The sequence below is a fragment of the Panthera tigris genome, chromosome B1, assembly GCF_018350195.1.
Source record: "Panthera tigris isolate Pti1 chromosome B1, P.tigris_Pti1_mat1.1, whole genome shotgun sequence".
Classification (NCBI taxonomy): Eukaryota; Metazoa; Chordata; class Mammalia; order Carnivora; family Felidae; genus Panthera; species Panthera tigris.
In genome coordinates this window covers 698,124-723,448 of record NC_056663.1, presented here as the reverse complement: position 1 = coordinate 723,448, position 25,325 = coordinate 698,124, and the positions used below count along the sequence as shown (strand labels likewise).

The 25,325-nt window shown below is 47.3% G+C and overlaps 1 protein-coding gene across 5 annotated transcripts in view; it reads left to right on the top strand.

The window, feature by feature from the left end:
* The window catches only part of LOC102965620 (testis development related protein), a 46,395-nt gene extending 22,593 nt beyond the window's left edge, over positions 1-23,802 (top strand). For 4 of the 5 annotated variants that reach the window (XM_042982820.1, XM_042982816.1, XM_042982817.1 and 1 more), the window contains 2 exons: positions 20,097-20,200; positions 21,378-23,802. In XM_042982820.1, the coding sequence (XP_042838754.1) occupies positions 20,097-20,200; positions 21,378-21,723 (450 nt within the window). In that variant the 3' untranslated portion in view covers positions 21,724-23,802. Of the gene's footprint in view, positions 1-19,071; positions 19,114-20,096; positions 20,201-21,377 lie in introns of those variants that run through there. The other variant, XM_042982819.1, reaches the window with a different exon arrangement.
* Positions 23,803-25,325: the final 1,523 nt, after the last annotated feature.

Below are 25,325 nucleotides of genomic sequence, written 5' to 3'. Positions count from 1 at the left end.
ATTTCATTTTTTTGCTTGTGGCTATGTATTATTCACAGCATCATTTGTTGAAAAAGACTATTCTTTTCTTATTTCATGGTCTTAGCTCCCTTCAAAAAAACCAGTCGACCTTAGATGTATGGGTTCGTTTCTGGATTCTCTTCCATTCATCTATTTATTTATTCATGTGCCAGTGCCGCACTGTCTTGATTACCATTGCTTTGTAGTGAGTTCTTTTTAAGAATGTTTTTTTTATTTGAATGTCATTGACACATAATGTTATGTTAGTTTCAGGTGTATGACATTGTAGTTCAACTTCTTTATATATTATGCTGCACTCACCACAAGTGTATCTGCTCTCTGTCACCGTATAGCACTGTTACACCACCACTGACTGTATTCCCTCTGGTGTGTCTTTCATCCCCAGGACTTCCTCATCCTATACCTGGAAGCCTGTACCTCCCACTCCTCTTCATCCACTTTGCCTGTCACACTGTCCCTTTCCCTCTGGCACCTGTCAGTTTGTTCTTTGTGTGGGTGCTTTGTGGTAAGTTTTTTTGTGAGTGCTTCTACTTTTTTTTTTTTTTAAACATTGTTTTGACCATTTGGAATCTCTTGTGATTCCATATAAGTTTTAGAATAGCCTTATCATTTTCTACAAAGAAGTCAGGTAGGATTGTGATAAAGGATTGGATTGAACCTATAGCTCAGTTTGGGGACATTGCTATCTTGACAATGTTATGTCTTGTGATCCATGAACATGGTATGATTTTCCATTTATTCAAATACTTTAAAACTTTATTTTAGTAATATTTTGTAGTTTTCAGGAAATAAATTTTCATCTTTTATAAAATTTATTTCTGAGTATTCCTTTTGATGTGTTTTTAAATGGGATGGTTTTCTTAATTTCTTTTTTTGATCATTGCTGGTGTATAGGAACACAACTGATTTTTGTATATTGATCATGTGTTCTCTCAACTTGTTGAATTCTTTTATTAGTTGTAATAGGTTTTTGGTGGATTCCTTATGATTTTCTACGTAAAAGATGATGTTATTGCAAAGAGAGCTAGTTGTACCTCTTCCTTTCCAACCTGGATGCTTTTTATTTTATTTTTTCCTGTTGCCATCTTGGCTCCTTCAACACAGTCTTAAATCGGAGCGGCACGATTGGCATCCTTGTTCGTTCTTGAGCTCAGGGGAAAAGCTTTTAATATTTAACTGTTTAGTATGATATTACCTGTGGGTTTTTCTTAGGTGCCTATTGTCAAATTGAGGAAGTCCTTTTTAAAAAAGAAAAAAAAACAAAGCAAACACTTAAAATTTATTGCTGCCATACCTAGAGACTACGGTGAGTTTTATTGTAATTATGTATGCAAATTGTACTTAAACTTGAATGGACTGCTTCCAGTTTATGTGTTTAACATTAGATAGTAGGTCAGAATAACAGACTTTGTGCTAATAATACATTAAAATGGGTCTTAAAAACACTTAAAAATAATTTATTCTTAGACAATTTTTAAAATTTATTTTTCTGAGAGAGAAAATGAGAGTGTGTGTGAGTAGAGGAGGGGCAAAGAGAGAGAATCCCAAGCAGGCTCCACACTGTCAGCACAGACCCCAGTACGGGTTTCAATCCCAGGAACTGCGAGATCGTAACCTGAGCTGAGATCAAGAGCTGCCCAGTCTTAAAATAATTTGATTAGAAAAGTTACATGTGTTTTAGGTAGGGCATTTATATAAAATATATACACACATATATAAGGAAAAAAGTAGAAATAGTCTATAGCCCTCTACCAGGGGAGAGCTGTTACTAGTTTGTTGAATATTTTTATCATGAAAGGGTGTTTATTTTGTCCAATGTTTTTTCTTCTCTATTGAGATGATTATGTAATTTTTGTTATTTATTTTCATGAAATGATTTTATTATATTATTGATTTTCAAATGTTGAACCAACCTTGCATTCCTGGGATAATTCCCACTGAGCTATGGTGCACAATGCTCTTTAATTTTTGCTGGATTTAGTTTGCTAGTATTCTGTTGATGATTTTTTTCTTTATACTTGTACGAGATATTGGTCTATTTCCTTTTCTTATGATGTATTTGTATGGTTTTGGTATAAGGGTAATATTTCTGTTAGAAAATGAGTTAGAATGGGAATGCAAGCTGGTGCAGCCACTCTGGAAAACAGTATGGAGGTTCCTCAAAAAACTAAAAATAGAACTACCCTATGACCCAGCAATTGCACTACTAGGCATTTATCCAAGGAATACAGGTGTGCTGTTTCGAAGGGACACATGCACCCCCATGTTTATAGCAGCACTATCAACAATAGCCAAAGTATGGAAAGAGCCTGAACGCCCATCGATGGATGAATGGATAAGGAAGATGTGGTAGATACATACAATGAGTATTACTTGGCAATCAAAAAGAATGAAATCTTGCCATTTGCAACTATGTGGATGGAACTGGAGGGTATTATGCTAAGTGAAATTAGTCAGAGAAAGACAAAAATCATATGACTTCACTCATATGAGGACTTTAAGAGACAAAACAGATGAACATAAGGGAAGGGAAACAAAAATAATATAAAAACAGGGAGGGAGACAAAACAGAAGAGACTCCTAAATATGGAGAACAAACTGAGGGTTACTGGAGGGGTTGTGGGAAGGGGGATGGGCCAAATGGGGAAGGGGCACTAAGGAATTTACTCCTTAAATCACTGTTGCACTAAATGCTAACTAATTTGGATGTAAATTTAAAAAAAATAAAAAATAAAAGAAAATGAGTTAGGAAGTGTTTCTTCCTCTTACATACTTTGGAAGAATTTGTGAATAAATGATATTTATTCTTTTAAGTGTTTGGTAGGATTCGGTGGTGAAGACATCTGAGCCTGTGCCTTTCTTTTAGGATAGCTTCTGGATTGTTGATTCAGTCTGTCCGATTGTTTCAGGTCTATTCAGATTTTTTGTTTTCTCAAGTCCATTTTGGTAGTGTGTCTATGTAGGAAGTTGATTTGTGCTATGTAATTTGTTGACGTACAGTTGTTCAGAGTTCTTTATTCTCGTTTTTTAAGGTTTTTTTAAAAAAAATATTCATTTTGAGAGAGTGCACAAGAGACTGTGAATGGGGGAGGGGCGGAGACAGAGAGGGAGAGAGAGAATCCTAAGCAGGCTCTGCGCTGTCAGCACAGAGCCTGACTCAGGGCTTGAACTCACAAACCCTGAGATCATGACCTGAGCTAAAATCAAGCCTCAACTTAACTGACTGAGCCCACCCAAGCATCCCTATTATCCTTATTTTTGTAAAGTCAATAATAATGTCTCCTCTTTCATTACTGATTCTAGTAATTTGAGTCTCCTCTCTTTTTCCTTTGGTCAGTCTAAAGATTTGTCAATTTTGTTGATCTTTTGAAAGAGCCAGCTTTTGTTTTTGTTAACTATTATTTTCTTCTCTCTGATTGGTTTCTGCTTTCATCTTTTTTATTTCTTTCCTTCTGCTTTGTGTAAGGTTATTTGTTTTTCCAGTGTTAAGGTGGAAGTTTAGATTATTGATTTGAAATTCTTGTTCTTTATATAGACATTTAAAGGTAAACATTTTCCTGTAAGCACTGCTTAACTGAATCCCATGAGTTTGGGTAGGTTGTGTCTTGTCTGTAATTTATTTCGAACTATTTTTGGTTTCCCTTTTCAGTCCCTGTTTGACTCGGTGGTTGTTTAGGAATGTGTTGTTTAATTTCCAGTATTTGTGAGTTTTCTTGCTGTTGATTTCTGAACTCCTACCACTGTTGTCAGAGAACCTACTCAGAAGGAGTTCATCCTGTTAACAAATATAAGGAGGTTTGTTCTGGGTCTGGTGTACATTCCCTCCTGTACCCTGCTCTTTTGCGCACTTCAGAGTGTGCTCTGTTGTTGGAGTGTTTTTGTTGCTCCTGTGGCTTATTGTATGTGTAGGGGTGTTCGTGTTTGATAGTGGCACACCTTTCATTGTTGGCTTGTCTCATTCTCCCTTTATTTCTGTCTGGTTTTGCTTCCTTTTTATTTTACTTTTTTTTTTTAATTTTTTTTAATGTTTATTTATTTTTGAGACAGAGAGGGACAGAGCATGAACGGGGGAGGGGCAGAGAGAGAGGGAGACAAAGAATCCGAAACAGGCTCCAGGCTCTGAGCTGTCAGCATAGAGCCCGACGCGGGGCTTGAACTCACGGACCGCGAGATCATGACCTGAGCCGAAGTCGGCCGCTTAACCGACTGAGCCACCCAGGCGCCCCATTCTTTTTATTTTACTTTTAAAAATATGTTTTATTTTATTTTTGAGAGAGAGACAGAGTACAAGCAGGGGAGGGGCAGAGAGAGAGGGAGACACAGAATCCCGAGCAGGCTCCAGGCTCCGAGCTGTCAGCACAGAGCCCGACGTGAGACTCAAACCCACAAACTGAGATCATGACCTGAGCTAAAGTCAGATGCTTAACTGACTGAGCCACCCAGGCGCCCCTATTTTTTTAAACTTTAAGTTTATTTATTTATTTTGACACACACACACACACACACACACACACAAAGCAAGAATCCCAAGCAGGCTCTGCACTGTCAGCATACAGCCCGACACTAGGTTTGAACTCCTAAACCATGAGATCATGACCTGAGCCGAAATACAGTCAGACACCCAACTGATTGAGCTACCCAGGCGCCCCCGTTTTTCCTTTTGCATTTTGTTGTTAGTATGAGTCTGTATGTCTTTGTCATATCCATTTGTCATTATGAAATTTCTTTTTATCTTTAGCAACTTTTGAAATTTTAATGTTTATCTTATTCACTGATGGAACTGCTCCAGCTTTTTGTGTGTGTGCGTGTGCGTGTGTGTGTGTGTGTGTGTGGTTGCTTGTTTCTATGATCTCTCTTCCTTTTACTTTCAGTCTCCTGTATCTTTGAATTTAGGGTATGTTTCCTGTAGGCACCCTTTAGTAGGATCAGATTTTATAATTCAGTATGGCAGTCTCTGCCTTTGACTGATTATTTAATCCACTTACATGTAATAGTATCGCTGTGGTGGGGTTTACATCTGACATTTTACTTTTTGTTTTCTGTGTCCCAGGTTTTTTTGCTTCTCTACTTCTCTTCTGTTCCCTTTTGTGTTGTGTGTATTTTCTCACATCACATTTTAGTTTATCACTTACTGTCTGTAGTGATTAGTCCAGTACACTTTGCTTCCCACCCACTTCCTTTATGCCATTACTGGCAAATACATTACACATGCATTATATTTGTAGGTGTTGTGGGCCCAATATTGTATTATATACATATTGTATTATATACTTTTTTAAGTTAATTATAAGAAGGCAAAAAAGGAGGCCGTATACTGTGTTTTATATGAAATGACCTCATCTCCTTACCATGTTCTTTGTGTTCCCTGCGGATCTGCTCACTGTTACTTGCTTTTAGCCCAAGGGGCTTCCTGTAGTGCTTCTTGTAAGGCAACACATTCTTTCAAACTTGTTTATCTAGGGAAGTCTTGATTTCATCTTTCTTTCTGAAAGATAGCTTTAATGGGTAAGGCTTTTTGTTTGACAGCAGTTGTTTGCTGGTGCTTTGGATGTGATACTCCACGGCCTCCTCGCCTCCACTGTTGTCTTGGGAGAGTCAGCTTTCAGTCTTCCTAGGGCTTCCTTGGTAAGTGACTAATCATTTTCTCTTGTAGTTTTCAAGATTCTCTCCTTGTCTTTGTGTGGTGTAGTAAAAAATGTATGTGGTCCTTGCTCCTGATACCTAGCCCGGAAGCTCTAAAATCCTTGAGATTTCCTGAATGTGAAGAGCGTTTGTTTTGCTAACACAATGACTGAAGATGAGGATTCGTCACCAGAAGGACCAGGCCTGTGACGAGAGGCTTGAGATTTCCAGAAGGGAGAAGACTGAACGTTGAAATGTAGCTTCTGGCCAGTGATTTAGTCAGTCATGCTGCAGCATGAAACTCCAATAAAAACTTTGCACACGAGACTTAGTGGAGCTTTGTGGCTGGTGAGCACACAGAGGTGCAGGGGGTGGGGGGTGAAGAGCGGGCCGGCTCTGGAGGAGGGCCGAGCCCTGCACGGCCTCCCCTGTGTGTCTCTTCATTCGGCCGTTGCCCGGCTGACACCTGTAGTCTTCGGTCTGGAGGTTTCCTTAGTTCTGTGAAGTTTTCTTTCAGTTCTGGTACCGGAACGGATCATGGGAGCCCTGCATTTATCTCTCTTCCATCCGAAGTGGGGGTGTCCCAGGACGCCTGCAGTCCGGCTGCGGGCAGGTCAGTCCTGCAGGACAGAGACCACTCCTGGTGCTTCATGTCGGGACGGTGTCCCGTGAACCGGCGGCGGGTGGATTTTGGTGTGTGTGTGTGTTTGCGGGTGTGTGTTCACCCCATTTGTACTTCGTTAAGCTTTCCGGACATACTGGTTTTCGGTTTTCAGTGAAGCCAAGTAACGTTCTGTCGACTGTCCCTTCTCCTGGCGCTTTTGGTTGGGCGTGTGCCGCTGCCTCGTTTTTCTTCATTCTCGTTGTCCCTGGTTGTTGGCTTCGTAATCCATCTGTGCTGATCCTTCTTTGGGTTGGGGGGGGGGGTCTTTAGTCTCCAAATTAAGACCTGCTGAAACCTGCCAGTAAGTTTTTATTTCATTTATTGTACTTCCTGGTCTTCATGGTCACGTCTGTGTCTTTACTGATGTCTTTACTGCGTCTTTACTTTTATCTATTTATGTATCTGTTTTTTTATTACTCAGAGATCTGTATTGATTAAGGGATTTTCTTTATATTGTACCATTTGTTTAAAAAAAAGGGTGGCATTCCATAAAATTAACCTCCACACTCAAAACGTGGTTTCTGAGAGAAATGCCAATTGTCATGTCAGTCCCTGAAATTGATTTTAAAAGTGAAGAATTCAGCTTTCTAATTGTAATTGGTATCCCTTCCAAGTGAGATCCAACAGCCTGGTTTAACAAAAACCCCACGTAAACAAAATCTAGATAGAAGAGGGGGGGGGAATGAAATATGATCATTATCTTGGGGGTGCACACACAGGTCAGAAAACACGTGATGATAAATGACTCCTGTTTGATTGTTTTCATTACTTTTAAGAAGAGAGCATGGAAATAAAACCTTTATTTTCAGTTATTACCCACCAAGAAATAAGACCAGGTTAGGTCCAGTTTTAGCTCTTGACACAAGGTGAACTAGGAGGCAGATTTACATCCGTCAGGTACAACTAATGGACCAACTTTTTCAAGTTCAGACTGCCTTGAAATCTTGCAGCCTATGGGATATCGCTCTGTTCTAGCCTACGGGGTATCTAGAAAGCCAGCAATGGCTGATGCTGAGCAGAGCTTGTGAATTGTTTTTAATAGGAGGTCAGCCCCTTTGGATAGAGAGTCTTTTGCTTCCAGAGCTGCAAATGCTGCCGCTGGCTCACAGCCAGCTCTCCAAGTCCCGCTCCCCCCCACCCCTGCCGCCGGCCGGTTACTGAAGCCGACGAGTGCCGACCACAGGTGCGCGTGGATTCCCACGGAGCAGTAATGTGTCCGGTGCCTGCTGGACGGGAGGGCACCTGTGCCCAGGAGGCCGCGCCAGGCCGCTCTGTGCCACAGACAGGCGTGCGTGCTGTTCGGTGTGAGATCGCCGAAGCCCTCCACGTGCTCTGATTAACACGTTTGTTTCCATCAGGCGTCCAAGACTCCATGCAGTTACGGTTTGTGTAGACTGAACGTTAACTCGTCATTTAGGAAGGTTAATTTTCATTTCCACGAAATACTTTGTTAGGCGGCTGGGTGTGGGAAGTTCAAATGCCCTCTTCCCCGCTCCAGATTCTCCTTGCTCTAAATAAGTAGTTACCACTGTCAGTTTACCGTTTGGTTTTCAAACAGATATTGTGAAGGACATAAGGTAGAAATTTCTAGGGATGGGAAATGATTAAAAATGCCACTTAAAATCAGTTCTGAGTGAGTTTATTATTATTAACTTTGGGTTGCAGAATGTGCCCAAGCAAAGAACACAAGCTCGCTTGTCCGAGTGACTGTCTCGCCGCCGTCCTCGCTGGTTTTTGGCACATTGATTGGTCTGAAATGTAAATGCTAGCGTGTGAAGACGTGGGTTGACTGAGGGTGTGTGCTGGCCACACTTGACAGGTCGCGTGCGGCTTACCCACCTCTTCCTGACAGTCTGTGGGTATTAAGTGCAGATGGTTTTACGGTGCTGGACTGAGTGTGCAGGTCCGGAGTCTCCGCAGTGCCCCCGACTTCCCTTCTCTGAGCATCTTGTAAACTTGATCCTCGCACTCACTCGGTAAACAAATTGATTAGGGACACTGCCTTCTGTCACTGTTTCCTGGCCTCAGGACTCTTAATTAGCACGTCACTGCTGCGTCCCAAGGTTAAACGAGACAAAGAAGACTAAAGAGAGAAAGGAACACGTTACCCCAAATGCAGCCAAATGCAGCGTCTCAGCTTTTCAGAGAAACCTGAGGAGCCCCTGTGGGCGCTGCCCCATCAGCCGAGCCATCCCCTCCTGGCAGGGATCACAACTGGGTCACAACCCGGGGCGGAATAGGAGAGCTATTTAAATGACAGCAGCTCAGCCGGCACCGAGAGCCTTTGTTCTTCCACCCGCATGGATACAGTGAACTTGCGGAGCTGACCTGAGGTGGCGAGGCCGAGACCCAGGTCTCCCAGGCAGCTCCCAGGTCACCATCTCTGGACACCATGTGTCCAGAGACTGGCTTTTCCTTTGTTGTGCCCATTTTTCTACTTGGCTGTTTTTCGTTTTTCGTTTTATAAAATTCATGTTGAAGGCTGGATTTTTTAAAGTTTTTATCTTAATCCGGTGTAGTTAACACACAGTGTAATGTTAGTTCCAGGTGTGCAATACAGTGACCTTGCACGTCCACACCACACCCGGTGCCCTCACCACAAGGGTATCCTTTGTCCCCAGCACCTGCTTCCCTCCCCCCACCCCCTCCCCTCTGGTGACCACCCGTGTGTTCTCTGGAGTTGAGAGTCTCTTTTTTGGTTTGTCTCTCTCTTTCTCCTTTGCTGGTTTGTTTCCCAAATTCCACATCTGAGTGAAATCGTAAGTTGTCTTTCTCTCACTGATGGCTTTCACTTAGGCATTATCCTCTTCAGCGCCATCCACATCGTTGTTAATTCTTTTTAATGGCTGGGTGACATTCCGGTGTGTGTGTGTGCACGTGTGTCATCAGGCGATGGCCACTTGGGCTGCTTCCATAGTTTTTCTGTTGTAGATAATGCTGCTGTAAACAGCCAGGTGCGCGTATCCCTTTGATTTAGCATTTTTGCATTCTTTGGGCAAGAACCTAGTGCAGTTGCTGAATATCAGGTAGTTCTATTTTTAACTTTTTGAGGACCCTCAATATTGTGGCTGCACCAGGATGCATTCCTACCAACAGTGCGAGAGGGTTCTTTTCTCTCCACATCCTCGCTAACACTGGTTTCCTGTGTTGCTAATTTATTAGCCATTCTGACAGGTGTGAGGTGATCTCTCACCGTAGTTTTGATTTGCGTTTCCCTGATGATGAGTGACGTCAAGCATCTTTTCGTGTGTCTCTTGGCTGTCTGTACCTCGTCTTTGGAAAATTCTCTGTTCATGTCTTCTTATAGTTTAATTGCTTTTCTGGATATCAAGTTTGAGAAGTTCTTTTTTTGTATTTACTTATTTATTTATTTATTTATTGAGAGCGAGTGAGTGAGCAAGCTGAGGAGGGGCAGAGACAGAGAGAGGGAGAGAGAAATCCCAGGCAGGCTCTGCACTGTCAGCACAGGGCCTGATGCAGGGCTCAAACTCACTAACAGTGAGATAATGACCTGAGCCGACATCAAGACCTGGACACTTAACCGACTGAGCCACCCAGGCACCCTTGATAAATTTTTTATGCAGGTTGGGTACTAACTCCTTTTTGGCTACATCATTTGCAAAGCTGCCTTTAGTTTTGTTGTTTCCTTCACTGTGCAGAAGCTTTTCATTTTGATAGAGTCCCAGTAGTTTACTTTTGCTTTTGTTTCCCTTGCCTACAGAGACGTGTCTCATAAAGTTACTGTGGCCATTGTCAAAGAGGTAGCTGCCTGTGTTCTTGTCTAGGATTTTGATAGTTTCCTGCCTCATATTTAGGACTTTCATTCATTTTGAATTTATTTTTGTGTATGGTGTTAAGAAAGTGGTCCAGTTTTTCATTCTTCTGCATGCCACCCTCCAGTTTTCCCAGCACCATTTGTTGAAGAGACGGTCTTTTTTTCCATCAGAAATTCTTTTCTGCTTTGTCGAAGATGAGTTGGCCATATAGTTGTGGGTCCATTTCTGGGTTTTCTATTCTGTTGTATTGATGTACTTCCTATTTCTGTGCCAGTACCATACTGTTTCTATCGCTATAGCTTTGTAATATAACTTGAAGTTGAATGGTGATGCCTCCAGCTTTACTTTTCTTTTTCAAGATTTCTTCGGCTATTTGCGGTCTTTTGTGGTTCCAGACACATTTTAGGATTGTTTGTTCTAGCTCTGTGAAGAATGCTGTTGGTATTTTCATAGGGATTGCATTAATTCTGTAGATTGTTTTGGGTAGTATTGACATTTTAACAATATTTGTCCTTCCTATCCATGAGCATGCGATGTCCTTGTATTTCTTTGTGTCTTATTCAGTTTCTTTTATCAGTGTTTTATAGTTTCCAGAGTACAGATCTTTTACCTCTTTGGTTAGGTTTATTTCTGGGTATCTTATTATTTTTGGTGCATTTGTAAGTGGAATTATTTTCCTAATTTATGTTTTTGCTGCCTTATTATTGGTACATAGAAATGCAACAGATTTCTTTATGTTGATTTTGTATCCTGCCACTTTACTGAATTTATTTTATCAGTTGTAGCCATTTTTTGGTGGAGTCTTTCGGATTTTCTCCATAGAGTATCCTGTCATCTGCAAATAGCGAAAGTTTACTTCTTCCTTGTCAATCTGGATGCCCGTTATTTTTCTCTGTTGTCTGAGTGCCAGGCTGGGAGAGGTCACTGGATGTTATCATTATATATGCCAACCGTTCCTAGTGTTTTTCTTGTTTTTTATTTTTCCAATTAAAAAAGACCTATAAAGTTACAAGTGAAAGAAGCAGTTCCCAACTCGTTCCCTCTCCACCATAATTTTTGCTCTTCAGAATTTATCACTTTTAATGTTTTAAGCTATCCCTCAAGACACTGGATTCCCCGCTTCCGAGTGCAGTGCTCACTCTGCAGTATATGGGCTAGGAGTTCTGTAGAGAGTGCATGCTGTGTGTGTGAACGGTCCCCTCCCTGTTGGGGCGATTTAGAGCGGAGCACTTGCAGGACGAGCTCCTCCGCATGAGAGACGCTTTCCACGGTCGGAGAGTGGCTCTTATTTCTTGTTGTGGTTTTTTGCTTTCACATGTCACCTGTGGCACAAAATTCTAGACGCAGTTATTGTCCCTTAGGACGTCTCCCTCCGGCCTCCACTGCTGCCCAGAGGCGTGCTGACAACATGGGCTCTTGCCACCCTCCTGGAACCGGTCTTTCTCAGCAGGTGTAAACGTGCGTGCTGTCCTTTGTCCCCACGTGTGTGCGTGTGGGCTTGGGAAGAGGTTTTGTTCTGTGCCGGGGGCACTGCTGCGGCTGGCGTTCCCCACCATCGTCTCGTGTTTCCTCGTGAAACTCGCATCTGGACGCAACAGCGTTTACATTTGTTCTGTCCTAAACCTTTCTCTCTTGCACGTGGTTCTTCTCCCATTTGACTTCGTATCTCTTCAGTAATGTCTGGTCTCCTTTTCGTGTCCTCATCTGCATTTTGATTTGCCCTGCCTGCCCACCCGCCCCAACCCCTGCCCTGTCTTCCCTGCTTTCCTGGTGAGCTGTGTTTACCTCCGGACCAGGAGGACAGGCCACGTGGAGGGCTCTGCCTGTCTTTCACTTCCTGGGCCGCCTGAGTGTCGCTGTGTGGGGGGCACCGTGTGCCCTCTTTCCTGCCCCTTCCCACAGGTGGGAGGGGCTGAGAGGGGTTGCTGCGATGGGAGCCTGTGCCAGTCTGCTTATCTGGCAGGAGTTCAGATGTGATACAAGGTGAATTACTTCCTCTTCTGTGCAGCTAGGATGGGGTCAGGTCATAATGCCCGGAGAGAACTGAGAAAACAGTGACTCAGTTACTTGCTGCCTTTGTGGCTCAGAGGAGGAACACCGACTTACCAGGTCTTAGGACGGCAGCTCAAGACATATACGTTTTTGGTGGATTATATGTTCACTAGTGCTATGGGCTGTGTCTGTGTCCCCCTCGATTTCATTCGGTGAAACCTAACCCCCAAGGTGACAGTTCAGAAGGGGGGCTTTGTGAGGAGAGGAGGTCGTGAGGGTGCAGCCTCCGTGATGGGGTTAGGGTCCTTACAGAGGAGACCCCACGGCGCTCCTGGCCCTTCCTCCTCCACACGGGGACACAGGGAAGACACTGTCTGTGCACCAGGAGGAGGTGGACCCTCACCCGACCCCAGATCTGCCCGTCCGGCCTCCAGCACTGGGAGGATTAAGTGTTGGGTGAGCCGCTCCGTCTGTGGTCTGTTACAACTGCCCAAACTAAGACACTCAAAGGGTGAACAAGGAGTCTCTTTTTAATTTGCCAGCCAACCAGTTCTTTCCTTGCTGTGCTGTTGGCATAGAAGATACACGTCTCAAAGACAGGCGTAAACACATAAAAACTTTAATACCCCATGCAGGGATGGCTCCATCAGGACATGTACGTGAACACGTACAGGTAACTGTATAAAGACTAGACATGGCTGCACCTGCACGCACAGGGGCACCACCCGGTAGGGAGTGGGGACTGTTGGCATTCTGCCTTTGTGATTCGTGTGCACATGCTGCTGGCAGTGTCGTGGTCGCGCCCGTGGGCCCTTCTAGCTGGGTGCAGACGCACCCTGCTGTCTCACTTGAGCCCTCTGCTGACGGGCATGCGGTTTGGACCCCCTTTGGGACTACAGAGTGTGTTTTCTTGTTCGCTGGCCTTGTCCACACAAAGATGCGCTTTCCTCTGAATCCCAGGCTTCCGTCTTCGCTTCCACCCATGTGAACGGTTCCGAGCTGGTGTGGATGCTCGGGGTCTGTGAAAGAAGAGACGTGCACACACGTCTCATGGTCCTGAGTTCCTGTGTGTGTCCCGTCCGTGGGCACGGCCATGGGACTGTGCACCTCAGAGTGAGTGGCCGCGTGCGGCTCCTGCGCCCTGTGGTTACAAGTGCCTTTGACCCACAGGCCCCCAGGGAGCACCTGTGCAGGACACGGTCGCTTACTGTGCTGGTCTCGGGACTGTGTGTGCCACTCACGCTTCACCCCAGCCTGACCGAGGGCCGTCAGCGGGCGCCCCTGGTGTCTCAGAAGACCGGCTCTCCAGCAGGGCGGCCAGTGGCCCCTTGTTTCGGGCGGAGGGCCGGCCCATCTCACTCTTACCCACCTCAAGGACCCCGGTTAGCCACACGGCCTCAGTGGAGGGAGGGATGCTTGTCACCATTGCCTTTGCGTCTGCGTGTACCCAAGACGTCTCTGTCATCCGGTCCTCCAGGTGGGACAGTGGGGACAAGCAGGGCTTGGGAACCGGGCTGCCCCTGTCGGCTTCACACTGGCCCAGTGCCTCCCTCTGCCAGGAAGGCCAGGTCTCTGCCTCCCTGGCGAGGCCTCCGAGCTTCTCTCCATGCCAGCGGAGTCAGACCACGTTGCTCTAAGGTATTTTCAGCGTGCGCTTCCTGTGGGCTGCCGAGTGTCCCGGTCAGAATTGTCCCTGTGGCCCAACAGCTCTACAGAGCCAGGGATATGGATTCACAGTTTGACCTAGAGGCCTGAACTGGGTGGTGAAAGCATTTTCTCCAGGATTACCAGTGTGTCAGTAACCTCTGGGTGTGTAAACGTAAGATTATTGTGAGTTCTCAAGTTTAGAATGGTCTAGAAAAAGTCTTTGAAAATGACACCATAATTGGAACCCTTGGCCTGGCTGTGGCTCTCCATGTTCCTTGAGACACGGCAGCCTGTGCCCATTCCCGCGTGGGCCGCTCGTAGCTTGGGAGCGAGGCTGTAGAGCAGGTGTCGTCTCCACGGCTTTCAGGCAGAGTGAGGACACGCTGGCTGATGCTGATGCCAAGGAGAGGCTCTGGGGAGGTTCCCGTGGCCCTGCCGCCAACACACACGACACGCCGTCACCTCCCTTCCCTGGGTGCAGAGTGCGACCCGGGAGCCCCGCATGCGATCCACCGTGGCTGGGAACGTGGTTCTCCGGTTCTTCTGCATAGACACCAGGAGATGCGTTTAGCGTGCGAGCGATTCTGGGCATCAGAGCACTTGTGGGTTCATATACGTAAGTCACTCGCACCAGGTCACACACCGCACACCTGGTGACTTACACACTGACCTTGAACTCTCACCATATAATTACTGACAACAGTGATCTCCTAATAAAATACTGACCTGCCTGACCCAACGATTTTTAACTTTCTCCCCTAAAAATCCCCTGTGAACTCAAATACCTTGAAAAAGTACACACATTTAATTGCTTTTTTTAAAGTATTGACATTACGCAGGACATGGACGGAACCGGTGCCCACAGGTTACGTGGCATGTGTGGGACTTAACCAGTGTGCTGTGTCGTATTCTTCTTTGGGGTCCCTGCATTAGTTCCTGTTTTTCAGAGGTATTTTGGTATAATATTCCCTTTGTCCTCTCCAATGAAATGGTGTGGCTCATCCGTCACCATTCAGGGTTCTGTTTTTTTTTTTTTTAGGTTTATTTATTTTGAGAGAGTGTTTGCACATGCGAGCAGGGGAGGGACAGAGAGACAGAGAGAGAGAAAATCCCAAGCAGGCTCTGCACTGTCAGCACAGACCCTGACTTGGGGCTTCATGCCATGAACTGTGAGATGATGACCTGAGCTGAGATCAAGAGTCAGACACTTAGCTGACTGAGCCCCCCAGACGCCCCCATCACCATTCAGTGTTGGTGTAGTTTTTCCTGTTGTGGTAAAATCTGTGTATTGGTACATTTTGGACCAAGAGTTGCAGCAGGCCCCTGGGGACAGTAGCTGCTGCTTTCTAGTACCGTGAACAGGTGCTTCTGGGGTTGCTCGTGATGCCAGGAATTAAAGAGTTTGCCCTTGCTACCTTGGGGTAACTAAAGCACTTCAGCCTAGCATTTTATTGCCTGAGGAGCAACCGAAGACAATGCAGATGACTCTCTATTTGGTTTTCAAGTAATTTGGGGACATCTTGGTGGAGATAATGAAGTGTGAGACTGAAGTTTGAAGGATGGCGTGGATAAGGGTCTGTATCCTGATCCAAGGAGGTGAAGTTTGCAGGTTCCCTTGTTTTATTTCTCATTTTACGGACGTGTCGCTGCAGACAGCCCCGCGGAGCACCAGACGTGCAGCACGGCGGCTGGAATTCTGGGCACAGCGACATCGTGTCACCTACATGAGAAGGAAAGATGTTTTTTCTTTTCATAGAACTTTCAGGATGTACGGACGGTTTCCAGTGTATCACAGACTCGGCCGTGTCCCCATGTCGTACGTTGCACCTCAGTACTTCCTTATCTTCTAGCTGGGAGTTTGTACCACTTGATCCCTTCCTCCAATTCCGCACCCCCTCACTGTGCCTCCAGTATCCGCAAATCTGTTCGCTTTTTTCTTGAGTTTGTTTTTAAGATGCCATTAACAAGTGAGATCCCAGTATTTGTGTTTCTCTGATTTTTCAGTTGGTACAATCCCTTCGAGGTCCATCCACGTTGTCACAAACAGCGGGACTTCCTTCTCGTTTTATGGCTGAATGCTATTCCCTTGTGTGTGTACTACGTTTCCTTCATGCGCCAGTGGAAACTCAGGCTATTTCCTTATCTTGGCTCTTGTGAATAATGCTCATGCTGCTCTGAAAACGGGGTGCGGGTGCCCCTTCAGTGTCGGTTTTGCCTCCTTGGAGTGAAATGCTGGATCACATGGTACTTCCATTTTCAGTCGTTTGAGAAACCTCTGCACAGCTTTCCACAGTGGCTGCACCCAGGTACCTTCCCACCGGTGGTTTCTCCCCATCCTCGCCAGCACCTGCAGTTTCTAGTTTTTGAGTCCGGACGTTGTGACAGAAGTGCCCCGTATCTCCCTGGTGACGGGTGACGTGGAGCACCTTAGTGTATACGTGGCCTTGGAAAAGTTCCTATTCAGACCTTTTCCCCATTTTAAAATAGGATTGTTGTTTTGTTGTTATTAAGGTAGAGTTCTTTATATATTTTGGATATTACCACCTTATCAGCTACATGGTTTGCACATTTTTTCCTTATTCTGCAGGCTGGGGTGTTTTTTGTTTGTTTGTTTGTTTGTTTGTTTTTTTCATTTTGCTGGTCATTTGTTCTGTGCAGACTCTGGTTTGGTCCCAGTTGTGTAGTCTTGCTTTCATTGCTTCTGCCTTCCTTAGGTGTCACACTCAAAAGGCATCACCACGACCCACGTCAAGGGGCTTTGTCCTGTTCTCTTCTAGGACTTCTGTGATTTTCCAGTCTCTTTTTCTTTCCTTCAAAAAATTTTTAAATGTTTATTTTTGAGAGAGAGAGACACACACACAGCGTGAGCAGGGGAGGGGCACAGAGAGAGGGAGACCCAGAATCTGGAGCAGGCTCCAGGCTCTGAGTTGTCAGCACAGAGCCTGACACAGGGCTCGAACCCATGAACTGTGATCATGAGCTGAGCTGAAGTTGGATGCTTAACCAGCTGGGCCACCCAGGTGCCCCGTATGGTTTTCCAGTCTTAAATTTAAGTCTTTAATGCATTTCTAGCTAATTTTTGTGAGTGCTACAAGACAGTGGGCCAGTTTTCCCGAAAACTTTTACTGAGGAAACTTGTCTTTTCTACACTGAGTGTTAATGGCTCTCATTAGGTACTAGGTGACTGTGTATAAGGGTTTATTTCTGGGCTGTTGGTTCTGTTCCCTGTGTGTCCTTGTGTCTTTGCCAGTGCCATGGGGTTTTATTATGCCAGCTTCGTAATCCAGGAGCGTGGAGCTTCCCACTTTTTCTTTCTTAGTGGTTTGGCTATCTGGGGTCTTTTGTGGTTCTGTACACATTTTTAGGATTGTTTGTCAAAAAAAATACCATTGGAATCCTTCAGGGATCACACTGAGTGTGTAGTCAGCTTTGGGAAGTATGGAGATTTGGGCAGTATCGCTGGAGTCCGTGAACAGAGGATACTCTCTATTTCTGTCCTCTTCACTTTTCTTTCGCCAGTGTCTTGTAGTTTTCAGTGTAGAGCTCTTTCACCGGTTGATTAAATTTATTGTTAAGTAGTTTATTGTTTTTGATGCTGTTGTAAAGGGGAGCATTTTATTTCCTTTTTAGAAAATTCACTGTTGACATAAAGAAAGGTTACTGAATTCTGCATGTTAACTTGCACGCTGCAGATGCACTGAAGTCGTGGATTAGACCTGACAGTGGTTTGCTGGAGTCTGTGGGGTTTTCTGTATATAAAATCATGTATTCTGCAAACAGAGACAGTTTCACATAATCCTTTCCAGTTCTGACGCCCCTTCCTCCTTTTCCTTGTCCAGTTGCCCTAGCTAGGACATCCATTGCTAGGTTGAACAGGGGTGAGCATCGTTGTTTCGTTTTTCATCTGAGAGAAGCTTTCAGCCTTTCACCATTGAGTGCGATGTTAGCTGTGGGCTTGTCATTTATTACCTTTTCTCAGTTCTGTTCCTTCTATACCGAATTTGTTGAGTTTTTAATCATGAGTGGGTGTTGCATTTTGTTAAATACTTTTTTTGCATCTACTGAGGTAAGAGTGTTTCCTTTGATTCTTTCATTTATGAAGGGGACTGTGTTTATCAACTTGCATATTTGAACCATTCTCACATCCCAGGGATAAATCTCACTTGACCACGGCGAGGGATTCTTACAACGTGCTGTGAAGTTGGGTCTGCTAGTATTTTATTGAGAATTTTTGCATCTATATTCATCAGGGGTACTGGCCCATATTTTTTTTTTTTTTTTTTTTTTTTTTTTTGCTTGAAGTGTCCTTTTCTGGCTTTGCTGTTAGGATAATGCGGGCCTTCCTTGTAGATGAGTTTGGGAGTGTTCCCTCCTCTTTTAGTTTCTGGAACAGTTTGAGAAGGATTAGTGTTAATTCTTTTAAAGTGTTCGGTAGAGTCACCAGTGAAGCCCACTGGTCCAGGGCTTTCCTTCCTTGGGAGACTTTTGATTACGGATTCAGTCTCCTTCGTAGTAATGGTTTGTGCAGATTTTCTATTTCTTCCTACTTCAGTCTTGGTAGGTTGTATGTTTCTAAGAATTTGTGCATTTTTTCGAGGTCATTTAGTTTGCTGGTGTATGTTGTTCATAGTTTCTTACCATCCCGTGGTCATGAGCTATCAGCTGTCACGTCTTCTGTCTTTTACATCAAATTTTGTTCACGTGGCTCCTGTTTTCCTTGGTGAGTCTAGCTAAAGATTTGTCGGTTTTATGTTCTGTATTTCGCTTATTTCTCCTCTAAGCTTTACCGTTTCCTTCATTCCGCCAGCTTTGGGCTCAGTTTGTTCTTCTTTTTCTAGCACCTCGAGACACAGTGTTGGCTGGTTTCTTGCAGTCTTTCTTGTTTCTGTACGAGCTTCCTCTTAGCACAGCTTTTGCTACATGCCCCGGGTTTCTGTATGTTGTTTTCCATTTTTGTTTGTCTCAAGATTTTTGTTTAAATTGCTCCTTTGATCCATTGGCTGTTCAGAAGAATGGTTTTCAATTTCCAGGTGTTCCTGAGTTTCTCGCTTTCCTCCTTTAATGTTGTCTAGTTTTCTACCACTGTGGTCAGAGCTCAGTCTGTGGCACGGGCGTCAGGCCCACAGAGCCGAGTGCCCAGCCGGCCGTGGCTGCACACGGTTCCACCCGCCCCACCGAGTCACACGGGCACTCACCGCCGGCTCCTCTGCTTTGTGGGCCTGCTGCCATCTATCATCTGTCCGTGTGTTCCATGTGACTTCTGCCTCTTCCAGTGTCACCTGTCCGTAGAGACCCCCATCCTCACTGCCTGAACCCAGGTCTTCAACAGATCTGTGAACTAACAAGGATTTGATGTCCCACAGAATGAGCCCGCGAACTCTGACCTTCCTGGTAAAAGAAGCTTTTGGCTTCTGGGGAGGGTGAGGAAGGGCCGGGGCACACGGTAGAAAGACTGAAAAGTTACAAATGGAAATTTATTAACGTGCAGAAGTTGATACAGAGTCGACAGGGAAGCTGAGAACAAAGAGGACCCCGGGGCTGGACAGCACTGCTGTCCCCCCCACCCCGGCCTGGTGACCGCAGCACGGGAGGACGTAGCCGTCTCCCCAGCTCATCTGCATGCTCTGAAAAGGCCTCCTCATCGAGAACAGTTCTCCCATGGGGCGGCCCTGACCAGCTCGCACCCACATTTACACTCAGGATTGGGCTGGACCCTCTCAGGGCTGCTGGGCCATCGGGTCACCCAGCAGGTTCGTTAACGAGCCATTTTCTCTGTTCTCAGACACTGTCGGAAGCCGTGGCCATCATGCCGCCTCTTGGTCCAGTGTCCACAGTCACTTTATGTTACATATTTAACATGTCAAAGTATCCGAAAGCTCGGTCTGCCCCCTAGGAGTCCCCCTCTGTTCCCCTCCACTCCCTCACAAACAAGAGAAATCCAGGCCCAGCTCGGTGAGTTCATGCACAAGGCACCTGCTCAGGGGACCTGCCTTTTCCTCCATTCCGTATTAACACAGACCTTTGAGTCTGAGGTGCCAGGCATTGACTGAGACACATCTGGACTGGGACAGACTCAGTAAAGTGACCTCCTCTCCAACCCCCCCCCCCCCACGCCAGCCTGGTATGGCTGTCCCAACATAGGACTGTTGGCCAGCCTGTTCCCGGAGCATGGGGGAGTGACCCTGGCGGCCTGGACATGCTGGTGGCGGGTGCCGTGTGTGTGACCTCTGTGGTCACTTACAGCCAGGGGGAACTGCCCGTGTGCAGACACGGCGGAGGAAGGCAGGCCATGCTGGTTTCTTTTCTAACTTCAAGCTCCATGGTTACTGTTTATTTACTACCTCAGATTTTATCTTTTTCTAACCTCTTACTAGGTTCAGGGAGCAAGTTTCCGAGGCTGGAAGGAAGTGACTTCTCTGTTTAATAAAGACGATGAACAGCACCTGCTTGAAAGATGTAAATCCCCCAAGTCCAAAGGGTAAGTCTCCGTGGGTTCAAGTGCTATGGTCTCCAGGGAGGCAGGTGCCGCGGGTGACGTTACCTCAAAACTGTGGTCCGTCCCTCCGTCTCGCGGGCAGATAGGAGGGTTTTCTTCCCCGGGGAGTAGACAGAAGTGGGTTGTACTAGTTTTGACATTCAGGAGACAAAACGAGTAAAATGTTTTTCTGGGAGAAGGTCACAAGGGTGGCTAGAAGGACCTTTTGAGAGGTTATGGAAAAGTGGAAGAAGGCGTTTTCTCAGACGAGCTCTTGAACTCAGAATTGTAAGTGGAACGCATTAGCCTTCCAGGGCCTGTAGCCGTGCTGGAGATATTCTGGCTTTAAAAAATCAAGGGAAAAAAGTTAAAAATGCAAAGGACTGGTGAACTGTAAAAGATTTTGGAAAATTGAATATATTTAAACTGACACATTGACGCTGACTGTAACTGAAATTCTAAAAAGTGTATTTAAACACGAAAATACCAAATTCAGCGACAGCTGAGTGGTATTGCCAATGGCATGTCTGACTGGAGGGGAGTTTCTGCAAGCTGGACCGCAGACCAGGTGCTCAGTTGAGGCCCAAGGACGCCTGGGTGGCACCGTGGCTGTGACCTCTCCGCACGCTCCCATGGCTGGACTGTGTGCACGGGCCCCTCGGTCCAGTCCGGCTGTGGGACCAGCCCCCAACGCACACATCCTGGTGCTCTGCGCCACCCCCCCACCCCCCATCCCCGACCCCCCCACCCCCCCCCCCCGCCGCAGCGTCCTGTCTTCACGGGCATGGTTTCCACGAGTTCCCCACTCAGCGCTTCAGCCAAGCCTGCTAAGTGTGATAAGCCTGCTGAAGACCGATTTGATAAGAGGAATGTCCATCCCTGTGTTTCTGAATTTGACCCCGCGTTTCTTGTTGCACTCAAAACACTTGAGTGTCTCCCTGGGAGCCAGCTCTCTGCCTGTGTGCCGCCTGGCATGTCTTCTTAAAATAACGGCCTTTGGTTTCTCTGACGTGTAGGGACTAAGTTTTCTTTTCTGACTTTCAAGTTTGACACTGTAGGTTTGTGTTCACCTTCTAAATGATTTAAAGTTTTCACCAAAGAATGTTCTGTGCATACAGCAGACCCTGCTTGAGGCCCTGAGGGCCGCGGCCACCGACACTTGCCCTCTTGTCTCCCGCAGAGCTAACTTACGGCTGAGGGAAGAGCTGAAGACAGAGAAGAAATCGGGATTTTGGGACAATTTGGGTTTAAAACAGAACATACAGTCGAAGAAGCCAGATGAGATCGAAGGCTGGGAGCCTCCCCGACTTGCTCTGGAGGACGTGAGCGCTGGGCCAGACGACCCCGCGAGCGGCCGCCCGTCCGGGCCGGGCTGGGAGGAGGGCGCTGGCGGCTGCAGCAAATACACCAGCCTGGCCAGCTCGGGGAACAGCTCGCGCTGGAGCCTCCGGTCGGCCGGGAAGCTGGTTGGCATCCGACGGCAGAGCCGAGGCCACCTGACCGACGACTGGGAGGAGCTGGAGTGACCTGCGGGCACGCCGCCCCCCGGAGGGGCCCGCGCAGCCCCTCTGGTGGCGTGCGGGCTCTCGGTCTGGTGATTCCCGGTGTGTCCGTTTGCGTCGGGGCGTCCGGGCCTTTCGTGTGGACGGCAGGGGCTCTCCTCTGCGTGCCCACATTTGGACTGTCCCCCTCTGCGGGCTTGGCGGGGGCCCCCAGAGGGTGTGTGTGCGTCCGAGGCGGCCCCACGACAGCCCCCACAGCTTGGCGTCCGGCCGCGGAGCCGCCTCGCGCGGTCTTCATCATGTCCCCCGCCCCCCGCATGTGGCATCCGTGCGCCTCTGTGACTCTCGAGACCGTAGCAGCCGCGCCATCCTCCCGTCAGCAGGAGTCTGTCATCCGGGCGCCAGACCAGTCTTCCCGAGGTCACGTTCAGTTGCATTTAACCCGGTTAACCCAGCAAGTTGAACTTCTTCTCATTTTAGATACCGGGAAAGCAGAGGCTACGTTTGGTCAAGCGTGAAATGCCACCACGTGCACACGTCTTCGTCTTGTGCCCTGGGAGGAGGGGGTCGCGTGTGCGTGCTGGGTGGTGGCTGTGGTCTCGACCCGCGTGCGCCCTGGCTGGTGACCAAACGTGCCTCTCACTGGTCTTGAACTTCATGGCTTGATCTTCACATTCTCTGATTGCAGGTTAAGGAACCATAACGTGTGGATCCGTTTAGCCACTGAGTTTAGACACTCTTGTGTCTGGCAAATCCTGACTTGCTGATGGAGTTTAAACTGTATAAAACACTGCAAGTGCCTCTCTGTGATGTCCAGGTGTTGGGTGTTCGAAGGGAGGCCACACAGGTCTCCACGGCAGGTGGCACTCCAGTCTGTCTTAGGTAACGTGGTTTGAAAGAAAAGGCATAGGGGTTGTTTGGGTTAAAAACAAAAACCTCCAGTTACACTGTGCATACCTCTCGTGAAAAACACTGTCCTCCTCCGTGCTGCTCATTTAACCTTCTTGGGGGTCACCGCGCGGGCCTGACGGCAGGACTCCCAAGGGGGAACAGTGTCCGTCTGTCCTCTATCCATGTAGCGGTCTTTCTCCCGTCTTGTGCTAACTGAACAAGGAGCTTACCTGACCAAGTCTGGAAAGGGGGGCACGTTTTAGCGGTGTTTAGTCCAGTTTGTGTTAGAACCTCGAAATGCCGGGGGTTTCGCGTTGCAGGGAAAGCTTGTTTCCTCAGGTAAATGGGTCAGTAGCTAGGCCGCCACCCCGCGTCCCCTCCAGCTATGCCCACGGTGGCGGGTTTATGCAAGGATTCTGCAGCAGGAGCCAGAGGCCCGGGGAAATAAACACTGTGTCCGAGGCTCTGCGAAGCTGCCTCGTTTGGGGGGTGGGGGTGGGGGGTCCCGGCCGGCAGGTGTGAGTCGCACCCTGTGGGCCGCTGCAGAGTCATGTGGGGATGCTAAGTGCCTGTCACTCACCGCTGTGGAAGTCTGTGACGTGGGGTTGGCAACCTCCTCCTTCATAATACTGTTTCTCAAATCTGAAGACAAAGCCAGACGGGAAGTGGAGCGTGCACTGTACATCATTTTTCCTGTCTGCAAAGATTAATGTAAAAATAAACTCTTCTGTTGCATCTGGTGACATGAAAATAAGTATGCTTGTGGTTTTTAATATATTTATTGACGTGCTTTGGGAGAAAAGTATTTTTCCTTGCTAAGAATTTACCAAAGCAACTTTGTGTGGTTCACAGGTTAAAGAGAGTGTGGTTTTGATGTGGGGTTTTGTTTGCAGCCTGTGGACACGCACCTTCACTGTGTAAAGAGCAAGTGGTCTGTGCTCCTCCTACTGTTGCTGGTGTTTTTAAAGGAAAGTGAGTGGCTTCAAAGAAAGTTAGAATCCATTCTTAATGCTGAGGTTTTTTAAAAAAGAAAATCAACTTCCTCTTTCATTATTAGTCTGCATGACTATTGGCGTCTACTCCAAGGTAAATGCTCCGGTGACTTTAACCACCATAAAGCTAATGGCACTTTTCTGGATACCTTAAACCTCATTTTAAAATGCAAACAGTACGTGTAGACTTTTTCATAAATAAATGCCAATTTCCACCTAAGTTTCCAAGATGTATCTTTTGCATATCTGCCTTTTTCCGCCCTCGGGCACCTGTGCGTGGGGGAGGGGTGTGCGTGCTCTGGGGCTTAAAGATAAAAGCGTCGTAATAAGCAGTCTTTCCCTTCATGTAGCGAAGCATCAGGAACACATCCGCAACAGTTTTACTTAATCACCTGTTTTTCAGAGAGAGTGGGGTGCGGGGTGGGGGGCCAGAGAAAGAGGGAGACACAGAATCTGAAGCAGGTTCCAGACTGAGCTGTCAGCACAGAGCCTGATATGGGGCTCAAACCCACGAACCGTGAGATCATGCCCTGAGTGGGACACTCAGCTGACTGAGCCACCCAGGTGCCCCAGCACCTTTATCTTTTAAAAAGATGACCATCCCTTAGACATAAGTCTTTGAGAAGGTGGCCCGTGTCAGAGGAGACAGGTACGTACCTCAAGAGCTGGGGAAGCACGCGGGAGATCCGTGGGTCTCAGGGAGCAGGCACTTTGGGGGAGGCACGGGGGGGTGGGGGGGGGCACTGATTTCCTTCCCTATCCGTGGGTGTCCTGAGTGGTGGTTGCGGCCTCTGGAGTTTCCCTTCCTTGTCTCAGTGGAGAGCCAGTCCATGTCCCATCACCCTGGTCGTCCACACCCTGCCTCACCCGTGGGGCCACGTCCCAGCTGCCCCCCAGACCTGCCTGCAGTGCGGGGGTCCCCGTGCATCCTGGGAGCTTCCTCTGCCCGCTCTCTTCTCCTGCTTACTCCTGGTTTCCTGGTTTTTCTGCTTATTCCTCAGTGGGTCTTTCTTTGCCTGTATAACAGACCAGCAGGTGGCGCACTATTCAGTAAGCCACGAAGACTAATCGGCTAAGACCGCTTTTCTAATGATGGGATACTTTTCAATAAATGTTCACCACCGTCCCTCGGGTGAGGAGCTGAACCCCGGGGTGGGTTCTGTTGCAAAAGCAGGGCAAACCTCTGATGAGGCGGCGTCAGACATTCCCTGAGCGATTCAGTGGGCTCCTAGGGGCCGGGGAGCCGTCCCCGTCCACGCGTGGGTTGGCTGGCCGCGGAGGACTCGTCTGCTGTCAGGCTGGCCGCAGGCAGGTCCTTGCTGGTTCTAGACGTCGGTTCCCTGGAGCTGGGCTCCCACAGGATCCATTCACGGGCCCAGCCTGGGCCACACTGAGGCATTGTATCCTCAGTACAAGGGGTTCACAGGGGCTCCCACCTGGCCACGGCTCAGGTCCCAGGAGGGCTGGTCACAAGATGCTGGGCTCCCGGCCCAGGTAATTTATAAACTAGGCACAGTGATGATCATAACAACACGCTGTGGGAGGAGTCACGGGAGTGTCGTCTTTCTCAAAACACCCCCACTGTGCTGTGCTGACTCTTCTTTCTGTGACGACCAGACAGGGCAGTCGCAGTGAGGGCAGTGACGCGGCCTCAGGCCACTAATGGCCATCTGGTTGGGAGAACACAGGAGTGAAACTGTCATTTCTTTGCTCCTGGGAGTGTGGCTGCACAGGCTATGACCT